At 42.3% G+C, this 16,949-nt stretch overlaps 1 protein-coding gene across 1 annotated transcript in view; it reads right to left on the bottom strand.

The window, feature by feature from the left end:
• The window catches only part of mta1 (metastasis associated 1), a 38,901-nt gene that overhangs the window by 2,856 nt on the left and 19,096 nt on the right, over nt 1-16,949 (bottom strand). The window contains exons 4-16 of the mRNA XM_069535834.1: nt 10,246-10,372; nt 8,450-8,513; nt 8,051-8,168; nt 7,387-7,489; nt 6,498-6,597; nt 5,816-6,004; nt 3,646-3,720; nt 3,335-3,393; nt 2,970-3,106; nt 1,522-1,673; nt 1,233-1,422; nt 963-1,052; nt 387-542 (exon numbers count right to left, since the gene is read on the bottom strand). Of these exons, the coding sequence (XP_069391935.1) occupies nt 387-542; nt 963-1,052; nt 1,233-1,422; nt 1,522-1,673; nt 2,970-3,106; nt 3,335-3,393; nt 3,646-3,720; nt 5,816-6,004; nt 6,498-6,597; nt 7,387-7,489; nt 8,051-8,168; nt 8,450-8,513; nt 10,246-10,372 (1,560 nt within the window). The remainder of the gene's footprint in view (nt 1-386; nt 543-962; nt 1,053-1,232; nt 1,423-1,521; nt 1,674-2,969; nt 3,107-3,334; nt 3,394-3,645; nt 3,721-5,815; nt 6,005-6,497; nt 6,598-7,386; nt 7,490-8,050; nt 8,169-8,449; nt 8,514-10,245; nt 10,373-16,949) is intronic.

Here is a 16,949-nt window from a genome sequence, read left to right as displayed (position 1 = left end):
CTCGTAAATATCAGTCCACTAAATATTTCTATTTCTTTCATCAAGATCCTTGAATTATTGTAAAAATTAAAAACCCTGGATCTGCCCCCTGATCAAAATGCATTGGGTTCTTCCCTGACCCATCCTTCAAGCAAGTTTCACAGAAATCCATCCAGTGGTTTTCTGTGTCCAAACAAACTAAAGAATGCAGATGTTCAGGATCCTGATCTATTGTGTGAGCTTCTGAGAGTCGTTCTGTTCATCTCGTGAAGCGCACATTGAACTTCACGCGTAACATTGTTGGAGTGCTCCTTTAACAAAGAGTCGAAAATCACGACTTGAATTTGAGAAAACTAAAACGATGAAACGGTGAAAGAAAACGTTTACTCCCGTCTCCTGTCACTCACCATCCAGTCCGTTGTGCTGTTCGTAGGAGCGTTTGCCCAGGATGGTGGGGGAGCCGTTGTTGAGGATGGGGGAGGATTTTATGGGCGTCAGGCTGCCTGTAGAGATGGACGCCCCGCGGATTGGAGGGTTGGGCTTGACTGGACAGGGGTGTGCTTCTGAAACGCGGAGAGAGCGAGAGAGGAGAAGAGGCGGGAAAACACGTAGTTAAGCAGAGAGGACGACAAAGAGCGACAGAGGAAAACAAAAAGAGAATTAAATCAACATAAGTGACTCATTAATTTCAACTGCTGACCTGGAACAAGAGGCCAGATTCGTGCTTTTATTGCACCGAGGCCCGTTTCCGCGAATACGGAACATGCCAGCTGCAATTTACCAAATGAAAGGGTTTCCTCTGACGCTGATCTTCACGTGTTTTACTTATACGCCAGATGTGTAAGCAGCGTAAATCATGTCCCACATTTCAAAATATAAAAGATTTGAAGATTTTCACCCTGACATATTTCTGAAGATCATGAATATGAATCACAGTTTCACACATGTTTTGCCTGGTTGAAGTGACTTCTGCTTCTTTTTACCTAAATATCGAACCACAGACTCCAGAGGTTTACGTTCCACAGGTTTCAGTGGTGAAGGCTTTTTAGGCCCCTCTGGCACCCGCAGGGCACCTGCAGGAAACCAGTGGAAGAGAACAGCCAAAAAAAACTTAATGAATGACACAGTGGAGGTGCAGGGAATAAGAGAAACGCTTATAAAACACCTGTGCTTCTTTTATTTAACTCGAACACAGTGTTCACCCAGGCACGGAGCTGGTAGAGTGCGTGTGATATTGTCATTAAGAGTCTTACATTCGGCCTTGATGGCTGCTGTGTTGACGGGGAGGTATGGGTGCCTGGCCAGGTACCGCGGTCGTATGATATCCTGGCAGAGGCGGCGAGTCATCCGCGTCACCGTGGTGGTCTGCAGGAAAAAGGCCTGTCGCGTCTTCACCGCAAACTTGGGGCTGCCGCTGTGGCGCATGGGGAGGCCATGGGGGTTCTGGAGGGGCAGACGACACAATGTCACACGCATCAACAGCGTATTTTAGAAGCCTTCACAGTAGCGTGTGTTTTCGTGTGTTAGCATGTGAGTGTGTACCATGATGCTGCGAGCGGGTCCGGGCCTCTCTCCCTCCAGTCTCGTGGGCATCTTCAGCCCTCCGTACTTCTTCCAGTAGGTCCAGCATGACGCGCACAGGCGACACTGCATGTTGGGAGGTCCCCACGAGTACCATTGATAGGAGCTGCTGGCTACACACACACACAGACACACACACAGACTCATCGTGATTACTGATCCACATATAATCACGAAGGCGATCTCACAGGCGTGCGGGCGGGCACACAACCTTTAATCATTCATCACTGAATTAAGTACAACCACTAAAATAACTCCAACAATACGTTGCTGCGGGGCATGTAACGCTCCTCTTTTCTCTCCGTGTAGTAATTCAATTAAAATGTGATCCACGTGCAGACACAGTTCTTCCGAGCTCTTCACAGAAGTCAGTGCAGAGACGTCTCAATCTCAAAGTCCATTTTTAAGATTTATTAAAGAGCATAAGCCAAATGATCGATTCAGTGTTTACTCCATTTAGTTGCTGAGATATTACATCGACAAAGCAGTAAAAAGGACACTGAAATAATGTTTATGAAATAACTAATGCTCAGTGTACTGAAGGTCTGCTGCTGTTTGAGTCCCGTCTTCATAACGAACGATGCAAACAAACCTTTCACAGCATCACATCACATGAACAAAGAAACTCCGTCTACACGTTTCTCCCTGTTCAACTCATTCACGTGTGATTTTCTCATCCAAATATTCGATTTTCTAACATGTGGATAATTATAGTTAAGTAGCTTCTGAATTTAGTGAGTACACCGGAAACTGAATCTTTACCGATCTCTGAAATGAACCCGCCCGTCCTCAGCTGGGGGACTGTGTGTAAATTTAAGATCACAACCTCTAGTGGCGCCTGATGCTCTCTGTGATCATTTTAGACGTCGATACAGTCGATCACACAACCTCCCTCGTGTTCTTAACGACGTTTTAATGTTATGTTTATTGTTTTGTCTGATGAATTTAAAAGGACGGTGTGTTACTGTGTGTACACAGAAGTGAATTTCAGAGGAAGACAATATGAACAGGATGCAATTAGGAGTGAGTCTATCCAGGATGTAGACAGGTCCACTTAAGACCCGAGATAAACTTGCATAAACGTGTTTGCTGTGTACTAGGCAAGATACCAGAGTATTCCACTAGAGGGTATACCACAGAACTCAGACTGTGTAGAACTTCTGGGTTTGCGATCTGGTTGCGTACTGCCCCTACTCTTCATGTCCGTATTGCATCTTGCAGACTTTCTGAGGATTTGCAAAGCCGACGTACTAAACTGACGCAGGATACGTGAGGCAGCCGTGATGGGTACACTAAGTTAAAAGCAAGTTTAATCCAACTTCAGTCGGGCCAATACTGGATAACTTCTTAAGAACATGAAGAGACAGAAGCAAATGTTGTGACATGATGTCTGTGTACAAATGACTCACTGTAGCAGCTTTCACAGGCTCTGCCCAGGCCGGGGGTCTGGACCGAGCCTGGAGGTCCTGGGACCCCTGCGACCGCTGCTCCGTTCACCAGAGGCGGTTTTACGTTGTTGCTCAGCTGGTTGGGGTTTGGCTTGTTACTGTCGGGGCACAGAAGCAAAGACGGGGTCAGAGCGATAAGGACCAGACAGACCGACTGGACATTCATCAGCCTCCAGCCACGCTCACTCACGCTGTCGTGAATAATAACAGAGAGAACGAGGCGTCTGCTCCGACTGATCACAGAAACGTAGCTAAGATCAACTCTGAACTTTAAACACTTGAACTCTGATGAACATAATTAAACACATTAGTCATAAACCACTCACTAGTTCGGGATGTAGACCTGCTTCAACTTGCTTTCTGCCTCAGCTGCTTTTAATCGTTTCTGGAGCAGAGACAGAAGACGAGTTGGAGGGAGAGAGGAAAAGTTCAGACCGCGAGTTTGGGACACGTTTAAACTATATATTGATCTTTGAACAATTTATAAATATGAATAAACATGTTTCTGATCATTTTTATTTCTAATTATTTCTACTGTAAGGAAAGTAAATGTATCATGAAAAAAATAGAGCCCGTTATAAATGGCATCAAGATATTTATTTTTCTTAAACCTTTAGTGTGTAATTGATGTTTTTACCTGCTGTACATATCTGTCTGTGGTCTTCCACATGTAGTAATACTCAATAATACTCGTCAGGGACTTCCAGGGCAACTACAGACGAAGGAAAAGGAGAATTATTATCATTATTTCAGTGAAAGAACAAAATGTTATTTCAGACGTCACTGATCTTCACTCTCCCCCAGAAAATCTGGATGAAGTGAGCGAGCATGAAAAGTTTTCAACAGGGCCTCGACTGTCAAGAGCTTCTGCTTCAACATTTTCAAGGCAGCTGGTGAGTTCACTGTGACCACCTGGGAACCTTCAGAAAGCTTTCAGAACCGAACCTTGTGTGAACTTTACAGCACAAATCTTTGTAGCTTTCTACAATTACTAGAGTTTTTTTAAATTTATTTCAAGAAAACAGAAATTAACACAAAGTACTACTACAAAAAAGCCATAGCTTGCAATGTCTAAGATGGTGACAAATGAAAAAAAATCCTGCATCCGCCCCTTTACTTGAACACAATTATTTAATATGATATATTCAATATTTTTTGTGTAATCCTGCAACAGCAATGAAAACGTAACCTCCCTGGCAAATGTAATCAATAAAACTACATGCAGAACAACGAACTTAAAGATTGTAACTTAAAAATTTAAAATCCTGACCATATTAATTATGTTGCAAGCATTATCCACACAAAACCAGGAAAACAAAATAAATGAATCCAGCAGTAAATTATATTTATCAGAAACAGCTTTTAGATTAACTATGAGCTGAAGTTGAAAGTAAACTCAATCAAAGACAGAGAAAGAAAATAACTAAAGAGGTATTGAAAAGAATCATTAGATCTTAGTGAACGAGGCAAATATAATAGTTATTAAATAGCTTCTTTTCTTTATAAATAAATAAATAAATCTTCTTCGTGCTGAAGTCGTTCTGTAAACGTCTCTGTAAGAAGTTTAGGAGGAAAAGGAGCTGTCAAGTCTAGCCCCACCCATAATGGTGGTGTAGTCCTGTTGTTTGAGAGAAGGCCCGGGAGGAAGAGAGCGAGTGAGCGGCACGGACGGCAGCCGGCCACCAGGTGGTGGAGTGAGGCACACGTTGAGAGCTGAAGCAGGCAGCTCCACAAAGGGCAGCGGCACCTCAAGCTGAGAGCGCAGAGGACGAAGACGAGCTACAGCGAGATGACGGCTTCTCGCTCCTGCAGTTTGAGTCACGATCACACTTTAAAAATATGCGCTCGAGATGTGTTCGGTGATAAACGGTGATCGTTCTCAGCTTTAGCATTTGCACTCTTCAGTACGAGTCGGCTGCAGCATTAGTTCACAAGCCTACGATTGTGCTTTAACGTTGTATAAAAGCTAATGAGCTAAACGAAGGCCAAACGTCTGAGGCACATTTCAGCTCTCGTTCTGTGGTTTCTGCAATAAATAATGGGTGAGTGCACTGAAGACTTACTGTACACGTCTCCAAATGACATTTGGGGATCCACACACAAGCAGGCCCACTGATGAGCAGCATACATACCATACTCAATATGTCTTCAGTGCATCACTACACTTTATGATTTGTTGAAGCACAAAGGACTTTGGAAAACTCTCAAAAACCACCAGGTTCAAAAAATAAAGCCTTGACACCTCAAGACATTTTGGAAAAATATTCTTCTAATTGGTTTTCTAGAAATCAATATGAATATCAATAGTGCTTTAAGGGTTGAGGAGGCGAGGCGGGGTTCAACATACAGAGACACGTCCACAACGGAAGTCAATTTAGAGTCTCCAATTAAACTTAAGACAATTACATAATTATAAATAATTTCATTGGAGACTCTAAATTGACTTCTTGTGTCTTTCTGATAGGAGATTTTTTAATTTCCTTGAATTAGTACAATGATTTGTAAATATGCAGTGTCTTTACTACATAGCTATTAAATTAATATAACATTTAACGATATATTTCATTTGATTAATTCGAAGGAAAAGTGACACAATGTGGGACTCATTTCATCACGACGACGTTCACAGGCAAACAGAAGTATCACACACAAGTGTTTCTCTCTGTCTGAGTCTTTATACTGAGCTACCTGACCTGTTGCTAACACAAATGAGTGTTGTATCACCTCGTCATCTGACTTGCAGCGAGAAACCAAATGAGCACATTTCATAAAATGTCTGGATAATTTCTTAAATGCTCGTTACTCACAAAATCCTGTTGGATATCGGTGAAATCTTTGCCGTATTTCTCTAGTGCCTCCTCGAACAGGTTGGCCTCAGAGGCGCTCCACTCCTCCATCTCATCCCTGCAGAGGACGGGCCCACCCTGAGGCACGAGCGCTGCGATTGCTCGAGTCATGTCATAGCCCGTGGCGTGGAGTGTGTCCATGGCATGAAACTAAACAGAAAATAGAAATAATGGGCATGTTATTCTCAGAACTCCCTCGTGTTGATAATAAAGTCGTAAAGTTCTGCGATATTCTGCTGACTTCTTAGAATGACATTTTTGTTTGCTCCATCCACAGTGTTTATTCTCAGCCCCTTTGGGCTCAGTGTGTGTGTGTGTGTGTGTGTGTGTGTGTGTGTGTGTGTGTGTGTGTGTGTGTGTGTAGCTAGGAGGCCTCTCATCTATGTTTTATATATGAGGATAAGATCTAGGGCAGAATAGACCCACACAAGGCTTCTGGGGCCAAGTGCTTGTTAAGGATAACCAGACACAGGCCTCAACAATCATTAACCAACACACACATATACACACACACAAACACATGTGCACTACAGACACTTTTCCTTTGGTTAACTGCCTTGCTTCGCTCTCTCTCTCTCTCTGTGGTGTGATGCAGCTTTAACCTGAGGCCATTTTCATGTGTGTGCACGTGTGTATATCTCACCAAGGTGATGTCTCTGGAGGCTGCAGCTGCGCTCATGTGAAGGCTCGGCTGCCGCACAGAACTACTGCAGTCCAACGCTCTGGCAAATGTGCCGACTGACCTATGGGACACGGACGTGACATTAAAGATAAAGGAAGAGCTGGGAGACAAACTTTGGGTTTTACTGTCTCCATCGGGAGTTGGTGTTTCATGTAGTTTCATAAAGGTCATACACTGAACTACTCATTCCCAAAATATGTTGCAAGACAAATCAGCAAAATTCCTAAATCCAGAGCTTCCTGATAAAATATTCAGTAGCATTTCCACAATAAAGTCAGTTAGCACGAGCACAAAACTGCAAAGCAAACACATTCGACTCTTAAACAGGATGAACGAAAAGGAAGAAGGATTAGCATATATGAGGAGAAGTTTGAGACATTTAGTTGAATACACATAGTTACTCTGGCTGAGGATTACGTGAGAAGATCAATATCACTTTTGTGACTTAATTATGACGCATGAGGAAGAAGACGGGTAGCTTAGCTAAGCATGAAGAGAGGAAACGTGAAATAGCTAGCCGAGCTCACTCACTCACAACTTAACAGTCTGAAGTTCTAAAGAAATTTTTTTTTTTCCATTCCTACCTCAACTGAACATCATATGTGTGCATATGAACGTCTTTGTGTAAATCATATCATTTATAATAAACTTATTTCAATGACCAAGAAAATAAAGACATTTTATCGAGCATTTTTCACAGAAGAAGACGGTTTCTGCTTTGTTGTTGCAGAGTCAGGCTAATGGTTTCCCTCTGTTTCCAGTCTTTGTGCTAAGCTAAGCTAACCACCGACATGACAGTGGTGTCAACTAACTCTTGGCAAATAAGAAAATGTCCCACATGTCGACTTACCGAGCAACAACTAAGAACTGGTCGATCTGTTTCTCTGTCAGTGAGCTGTTTGGGTCCCAGATCTTCTCCTCTAGTTTCTCCAGCTCTCTGCCGTCGCCCTCATCTACATGAAAACACACAGATGCAGACAATTACTTTTCTTCATTAATTAATTATCTTTTTAAAAATTACCCCCCAGTGTAAAGCTTCAATGAGAAAATGCTAACGAATGCTAACTAACCAACCTGTCTACAGGTCACATTATTCATTAGTTGCCTCATCCTCCTTATATTTTCTCTGTGGCTGTAAAATCATCAGCTATGCAGAACATAAAGACAGTGATCTATTATTGTAAATGCTCTGATCATGTATAATCACGCTGCCACAATGCGGTTGCCATGGAAACTCGGGATAAGGTTGTTTTTTTTTTTTTGTAACTTTTTTGTATCCACTTGCTCGGGGCACAAGAAGCCGAGGTAAAGTTCGCAAGTTTTCATAAAGTTTTCCTGAGAATTGAGCAGTTGCAAAAAAGTGAAATAGTCGCTTATGGCTGAGGCCGCCCTGTTAATGCTGAGAAACTGCTTTAAAGAAAAATACATCTCAGTTCACCGCAGGGTAAAAAGTCCCGGGCAGGAAGACGTGGACTAAATAAAGTCAATTAAAAGGAGGCTGAAGCTCAGCGTACCTTCTTTCAGGAGGTCGGTGATGTCGGCCTGGTACTTGTTCCCAACGCGGATCTCGCCCTTATCAGCCAGCAGAGTCTTCTGCTGAGGGTCATACACCAGCGAGTAGAAGAAGGCATCCTGGGAAATACAGATGGCAGGAAGGTGTGAGGATGCAATGAAAGGAACAGGAAGAGAGATTGGAAAACGGAGAGGCGAAAGAGGAGAGTATCTATCTGTGTGTGTGTGTGTGTGTGTGTTTCCTCACTGCAAGTCTCTCATCTCCTCATTACTGTGTGTGAACAGAACATTCTGGGTCAACACTCTGAATAATTCATCTCGAAACAAGAATCTCTAAACTCATAACTCTTCACGCACCTAATCACAGTTTAGGACGCGGCATCATGCTGCCGTGCACGTACCTCTCTGTCCAGGTAGGACTTCAGGGCTTCAGTCTCATTCAGCAGAGTCACACAGCACTTCCCCCTGGAGTCCAGCAAAAGAAATAACAGAGGGGAAATAAGGGAGGGGTAAAGAGGGACATGGTGAGGAAGGACAGAAGGACAAATAATTGGTGAGAAAAAGATAAAGAGGAGCGAGAGGACGAGGAGAGAGTGAATCTTTAACGTGAAACACAGACAAATTAGAGTCCGTGGGATAACTGGTAACATTAGTGCAGGATGAAAAGCTGCAAGTCTGGACCAGGCTCGTATCAGCTAGAGAAACTGCGTGAGATCAAACTTTGATGTGAATGCATCTAAAATTCTGCAACAATGATTTTAATTTGGTTCCAGTTGGCACGGTCCGTTTCTGTGACAAATCGTGATCCAGCACTGTCCCTTCACTGCGTCTGTCAGGACTCAAATTATTTACCGGCTAATTACTCAAACCTCTCCAGCATGAGGCAAAGACAATTTGGCAGAGTGATGCACTCATGTTGTGTAACCTCGCCGCACATTCGCGTTCAGTTTGAAAACTTCGTCGAGCTTGAATTCACACTAAACAAACGTCTCAGACTATTTTTACTCGAGCAGATGTCAGTTCCGTCTTCCTCCGACTCCACAGATCTGTCAAGTAATAATGTGCTGATGATTAAGTGGGACTGCCTGGAGTTTACTAATGTGCGAAGGTAGCTCTATATGTAGAAATGTCTTTCTGTTGACACTTAATGCTCAACGTCAGATATAAGTGGATCACTTTGTGCCTGAGTTTCTTGTTTAATGTTTAAGTTCCATATATTTGTTTAGTTATTTATAATAACTGTAAAACATAAAGCCTTCATTTTATTTATTTGTCATAGGGTTTTGATAACAACATCTTGAATCACTTCCAAAACATATGTATCGATCAATATATCTGCATTGGGTCATTTTTACTCCTTAATATTGGGATCAGCCCCCAAATGTCAGCACTTACTGCTACTTAATGATAAAGCAACACAATTACTGTGCACTTTATTAGGTACACCAGTGACGGCTCATGGAATTCAATGCAACTAATCTGCCATGGAGTTTACCTTGATGATTATAAAGTTGTATTAATGTAGTATTGTAACTCATAAGTGTTAGAACATGACTCCAACTAAATAACGAGTATATTACTGTGTGTGTGTGTGTGTGTGTGTGTGTGTGTGTGTGTGCGACAGGGTGAGCCAGGCTGTCAGGCTCAACATGGTGGTGACAGCCACCTGATAGCTGAATGGTTAAGTGGGATACCACATAACTAAAACATCCACAAACTCAAATCCAGCCACGCACCTTTGTTGCTCGTCATATCTGTCTCTCTTCTCTCGTTTCCTGTCTGTCCCTATTCTCTCTGCTACTATAAATGATGGAAAGAAAAAAATTAAAAGAAAAGAGCCTGTGAAAAAAAATCAGGAAGTTTTGGACCAGAAAAAAAAAAAAAAATGGGATGGCATTTGTTTACAGCATTTTCAATGGCAGTTATAGATTTTTGTATTATTCATTGTCTATCAGTTTCTCCCGTTTTGAGATAATTGGAAATTTTATACTCGACAGTAGCTCAAAAGAAGAGATGCGGCTTCAGTCGCAGCCCGAGATCTGTTTTTGCTGTCAAAACAATGCTCGGAGCGAATCAAAATGTATTTGTAGAAAGACGTGCACAAAAACAAAGAAAAAAACCTGGAATAGACCGAATGACTCAAAACTACAGCCCACCATTTAGTGGTGTACTACCAGTGAGGTGCGCTGTGGTGTACCTGATGTGTGTGGCAGGTAGAGACTCCAGTTGGCGGGACAGGAACAGCTCTCTGTGTCTGAGCTGGTGTTTCTGTTTCTCAGGGAGGTCCGCCATCTCTGGATTCTCCATCTCCTCCTCCAGCTCCCCTGGGTGCAAAAAAAGAGGGGGGCAAAGGTCAAACGTACGTAGATCAGATGAGGTGGAACAATGGTGCCCACGGGGAAAACTGGCAAAATGTATAGGCTGCAGCCACACACACACACACACGGATGCACATTTGATGAGCCAGAACAATGAAGTCACCGGGGAGAGGGACACTTGTGTAAACAGTACAAACACAGGTATTTTACATAAAATCTCACCGAGTCCGTCCACATGGTTCGTGCAGCATGAATCCCTCTACACCAGGCTCAGGTTCTCTCTTAATTCTGTTTCTACCCTGATCACAGAATTATTTACAGATTCACACTCCTGTCTGTCTCCTGAGGATCCTCCAACATTTCAGTGCTTTTCAGGAGTGTTTTCAATATATTATTATTTAGGTGGTTCTGCATTTGTGAGCGATAAACTTACTAAAGAAATCTGAGAGGGATGTAATTCAGATCTGAAATTATCGGGCTTGGTGATGCGGTCAAAAAACATATTAACTACAATTTTGCTATGAGTTTACACCGATTATCATTACAATTATTGTCACATTATTATTTATTTAATCCATATTGAAAAGTTGTAGCCTGAAATACACATATTTATATAGAACAAAACATGCTAGTATATTGTATCGCTGGTGAAGTAGAGAAATAAGAGTCTCTATCACGTAAAGTACAAACATCTGATTATAAATAAAAAATAACTGAATTTCTGACAGAAATGTTGGATCTTTCGTTTCCAATCGGACAAACAATAGTAGTTTTTCATTAGCCCCTGTCCACCTTAAAACCTTGTACCGCCGCATTGTAACGCAGGCCTCATGCTACAATGATAACATCATTGTTACGTCCTCAGATTGACAAAGAGCCTTGAGAACCACAGAAGACGTGAAACGATTGTTTTCACGGGCTGAAGAAGAGAAGTACACCACCTGACTCGTAAACTGACCTTTCATGTGTGAAACTGCTTCAGTTTCCTCTTAAGATTATGTTGTTGATTGATCATTATTTCTCCAGTCAGTTCCTGGAGGTACGACACTGCAGATTTTTCTTTTAATCCAAACGTTTAACCTTGAGGGGCTCCCGGCCGCCTGGATTAAAAAGGAAATCTTGAAAGATCCCCGTGCCACTCACAACAATTATGTAGAGTAATAAGTAAGAGACAATGTTACTGAGTGACAAACTGTCCAAGTATGAATGGACAGAGCAACAGATGAAGGGCTCTCCGGCCATGCGCCTAAGTCATTCTACACAGATTTAGCTGCTGCAGCCCGTAGGCAACATCTCCACTCCACATGCTCGTCCTCATCTGTGGATAAGAAAGAAATTAAGGTGGGAGACAGGAGGAGAGAAGGTGAGATAGACAGGGAAACAGATAAACAGAGAGACAGATAAAATAGGCAAGAAGAGCAAAGAAGGGGGAGAAGTGTGACAAAAGTGATAAAGAGCAAGGGAGCATGAGATGAAGACAGAGACGTAAAGACAGCGAGTGGGAGAGGGGGGAGAGGAGTAAGGGGAGCGATAGAGAAATCAGCGGGGAGAGCGAGAGAGCGAGAGACAAAGACGGGCTCAGAGAGAGTGAAAAGGAGAATGAAAACAGAAGTTAAACGGGCGGAGAGAGAGAGAGAGAGAGAGAGAGAGAGAGAGAGAGAGAGAGAGATAGAGAGAGAGAGAGAGAGAGAGAGAGAGAAAGCACTCGGTACGTGCTCCAATTCATTTGGAGTTTCATTAGAGGAAGCGAGACAGAAAGAGGGAGACGGGGAGCAGAACAAAAGCAATCAAGGGATTTTCAGGAGAAGAGATGTGTGGCCAAAATCAATAAGTACTCCTTCACTCCCTCACTCTGCCCAGCTCTCAGCACCCAGCACACACACACTATCAGTGCCCAAAGAAAGCATGCACGCACACACACACACACACACACAGCATGGGCCTCCCTCCATCTTCTGCCACATAAAAGCAACAAAATATAGACCGAGCTTATTAATACGAGAAAAACAAGATTAAAGAGAATACGAGCTGAGGTGGGAAGTTGTAGGAAGGTGAGTGTGAGTGAGGAGACAAAATGTGTGTGGACATCAACCACGTGAGTTAGAGAGACATTTACTTAAATATGCATGTGTGTTAGAGCGAGGACACCTGACCCGCCTGTCGGATACAAATCTTGAAATGATATTGGGGTATGTGTCGGCCTCGATCACATTGGCTGAGCTGTCAACTTTTTACACAGCATCAGGGAAAATATCGGGGTTGGGTTAGGAACAAAAAAAAACCAACTTGTTGGGTTCATCTCTGTTTAGGTTAGTTTTCTAATACTGAAAACTAATATTGAGTATTATCACTCAAAACATATGTTACAAGGATACTAGCACCTCTTTCTTAAATTGGAGTGTATGTTCTACCTTTACATTTTAAGATGTTTACTTCCAGTTGTAAAGAAATATAACAATATTCAGCAAAACTGAATCAAATTCCAGCTGCATAAACTGAGTAGATTCATGATTAGCAAAAGATGTTTTTACTTTTAAGGAGAAAAGAACGTTCGCCACTCACTCGCTGCAAAACCTCTTCAAACCAAGATGTGTATATTTTTCACAGCAGTTTGATCGAAATGAAAAAGGACAGAAAATGAACTCCATGAAAAATGAATGGCGGCAACACAAAAAATATGCAGAAGAAGAAGAAGAGGAAAAACTGCTGCAGAATAATAACGACATGCGAGTTGTTCCAGGTAACGACGTGACTGAATCCAGGATTTCTTTAAATTGATATTTGGGAATACAAAAAAAAAAGGGCTGATAATTATATAGCTGATATTTTTCTAAATGAAGATGTTACAAGCACATGACGACCACAGTCTTTACCTTTCTTGTTTCATTTTCAGGGATACAGTCAACAGTGACACTGTTTTCACATGACCTCAGACCTAGCTTAGCAGACATATCTGCAATGAGCTAATGTCAGCCGATGCATCTCTCTAGCTCTACTTACAGCACATAAGCCATTTGTTCGTTTTTCTAATACGAGCTCCACGAACATTACCAAGCAAACCCATTCGAGCACAATTATATGAAGACCTCAAATTGTTAAGTTGTACTTTGAGCACGACATGAAGTGCTGCCCAGCTTTGAGACTAATCTGCAGTTTTTTTCCACGTCAATTACTCTGCCAATTATCTTAGTTTAATCTGGCAATTTTCAGTAATTTCAAGCCTTCTTTTGAAAGTTACAGTAGAGGGGTCACTCCAGGGACTCGATGATCTAATCCATGCGTTCTGCACCCGAGCCATTCTTTTACTTCTATTAGTCTTTAATTCAGGTCTATGAAATGTCAAGGCGCTGTTAAAACTGCCCATTCAATCTTCCCACAGCCAGCGGTGGTTTTCCTGTGTGATGTAGCACCTCTGCTTGTTAAACCTGAAGCTTAACAAGCCTAATATTTCATAAAAATGTAATGAGCTGCACCTTTTCTGGTCATCACCTCAGAGCAAGCCCTCAAAATATACACTGGAGTAAGGTGCTCTGGCATGAAACAAAACAAATGGAGGATTAGGAGATGAAGGGATTTTGTTTAACTTCTAGAGAAGACCTTATTAAAAAGCAAAGAGATTAAAAATACATTAAACCAGAGAGGATTCAGAGAAACTCTTCTCTCTCTTTGAAGGAGATTTGTTTTTTGGCTAAAATAACATGCTCTGTTAAAATGTGACAACACCGACGGAGAACTTGAATACCTGCTGATCTTAATTATTATTTTTGTAAGTTAAATTACATAAACTTAACTTAAAAATTAAACCTTGGGCCTGGCTGTTACAGGTCTCATACCCTGCCTCCTCCGTGTTAGTGGATCAGACATGGACCAAAAGAAAAAGTCAAGCATACGTTAAAGTAAATTTTCTTTAAGCGGTTTTGTCATTTAAGGTCATTTATTACACTGATGTATGTTTAGTGCTCATTTTTCTGTGTAGGTTCAGCTTCCATTAAATGTTGATGCTATGAAAACGGAGTGAAACATCATGAGACTCAAAATGCACTATATATGTGTGTGTGTGTGTGTGTGTGTGTATATATATGCACTATGGCTTCGTTTCTGGATAGTGAGAGTTTGTGGAGACTTGTCATCCATCTTTATATGCAGTCTATGGAGGAGAAGATGGGGCAGGGGGGAAGAAAGCTCACCAAGGGGAGGAACGTTACATCTCCAGTGTCCTTTCATAGGAAATTGGCTCAGTTCCTCTTTCCTAACCACTGACCCAGAAATCAGCTTTTTCCCAAATGAACAAGCGATCCCCAAATAACTGATCTTTAGTCTGAAATGGTGGAAGCCCATGAGACACACAGCAGACGGGCCCTTCCACCTGGCTCCTGGCTGTGCATCCTCGAGTAACAAGTCAACTCCCCAACCTCAGTCCTCCTCCTCCTCCTCTGAGCCAATCTCCTGGCAGTGCACCCACACCATACTCTCTACAAATTGCCTCTCCATCTCACCTGTCCCTGCCAATTATCAATTATTGATGAATGGGTCGCCTTACTGGGCCGAGAGAGAGAGAGGGAGAGATCATTGGGGAGGGAATGCAGCAGAGAGAGCAGGCCTGAGGGCGAGAAGAGAAGGTGAGGAGAGCGCAGCGGACCGTTATTACCATAACAAACTGACTACACCTCTATAATCCAGAGAGTGAGTCTGTGGAGGAGGAGGGACTGCAGATTTAAGTTTTGCCTTTGAAAAGCTGTGGTCTGAAAGGAAACCCTCATAATTAAAACTTAAAACTTAGAGATCGATAAATAGAAAATCAATACTGGGTCGTGCGTTTTCTTGTGATATTATTTTGACGTACCTTAAATATTGTATTAACTTGGTCTTAAAGCGCTGCACTACACACACGGAAACTACCCATAGTCACAACTGAAACATCACCACACCATAAATATTGAGAGAACAGTTTTATCAGTATTGCTCAGCTTTTACTACTGTATTAAATAAGTGGTTGTTAGAGCTGTAAGCTAGGAGAAGTGTTGGCCCAGTCAAGGACGCGTTCTGAAAGTTCCACCTCACACAGCAGCATCGTGAACATTGTTCTTCATTCTCAGCACATTCCAAACAAGAGCGAGAACAAGAACAGCGCGGTCAGGAGAAAACAACAACGGTGAGACGGGACGATGTGGTGCTGTAGTGCTGATCACTTCTTATGCATACGGCTACAGTGGGACCTCATGTCTGGTCTGCGTTCAGTTGTGTTGTACTGGAGGTGGAAGTGCAGAGAGACTCAGGTTGTTCCTCTCTCAGAGAGTTGATATAAGGTTACACTAAAAGGTAAACAGTCTGTAGAGTGGCCAATATGGGAAGAACAAATCAGGGAATTTCCACTCAGTATATTGTAGCTGCATATGGTGACGCAATCCCCCGCATTCACTTCCTGATTGGTTCTCATCAGTTAAAACTCTCTTATCAGCAATGAAGGCAAGAAGTAGTGTTTTCTGTAAATAAGCAACCAGAGCGCACATCTGCTTCCTGTAAAATGGAACGACATATGCACAGTTTAAGTGAACGGTCAGAAGATATGCGATTTCAGGTGTGTCAGTAAAGGCTGGGATTATTTCTGATACACAACTAAAATCCAATTATCATGGATGTCACTGACATATCTAACATACTGTGTGATGAAAAGTAGAGGGGAGATCCTCGTAGTGGACAACTGTGTGTAATCACAAATTTTAGAGCAGACAGGAGCTAAAGTGCACGTGAAAATGTAGAATGGTAAATGGTTTGTATTTATATTGTGCTTTTCTAGTCTTGATGACCACTCAAAGCTCTTTACAGTACAGTTTTCCATTCACCCATTCATCCAGTGCATCTATTAGCAGCACATTTTGTTCGATGAGGGGCAACTCGGGGTTCAGCATCTTGCCCAAGGACACTGGGGATTGAACTGCTGACCTTCTGATTGGAGGACGACCACTCTACCCCTCATCCACAGCTGCCCCGTGAGAAGCTGTTACTACCTGTAATCTGGTTTTGGTTACAAGCAGAAAGGTAAAAAAGGTTTTAGCATCATCACCCCTTTCCTCCCTGACATCAGTATACTTGATTGGATTATCTTGAAGCTAAAACTAATAAGATCATTTAGCTGCGTAACATTGATTAACTACAACATGAAATCTCTGTGAGCTCAACAACTCGATGTGAAGCGACACAAGGCGAAGCTGCTGCAGTTCATAAAGCTCCGCAGCTTGGGAAAACAATGAGAAAATCTATTTTATCACTGTGAAAAGTAGTCCCACTATTACATATCATGAGTCCTGTCAAACACACAGAGTGATTGTGTTACTAAAATGGTAAAATGGAGCACGACTAAGGGTTTTTCCACTATGGACTCCTACTTGACATATGATCCGTTTTGGAAACCAACGCAAAACGCCGGCTGTGATAAAAAGTCCACTACCGGCTTGTACCAAAGGGATTCTGCTGATTCTAGTTGTGAGCATCACTTCATTAATGCCATTGTTGTCTATTGTTTATGGGAGCTAGGAGCCACATCTCAAAAATAGGATATGGTCTGAGTCACGGCAAATTCAAA

Source organism: Paralichthys olivaceus, chromosome 12 (genome assembly GCF_024713975.1).
Source record: "Paralichthys olivaceus isolate ysfri-2021 chromosome 12, ASM2471397v2, whole genome shotgun sequence".
Taxonomy (NCBI): domain Eukaryota; kingdom Metazoa; phylum Chordata; class Actinopteri; order Pleuronectiformes; family Paralichthyidae; genus Paralichthys; species Paralichthys olivaceus.
This window is presented reverse-complemented; position numbering and strand designations above follow the sequence as displayed.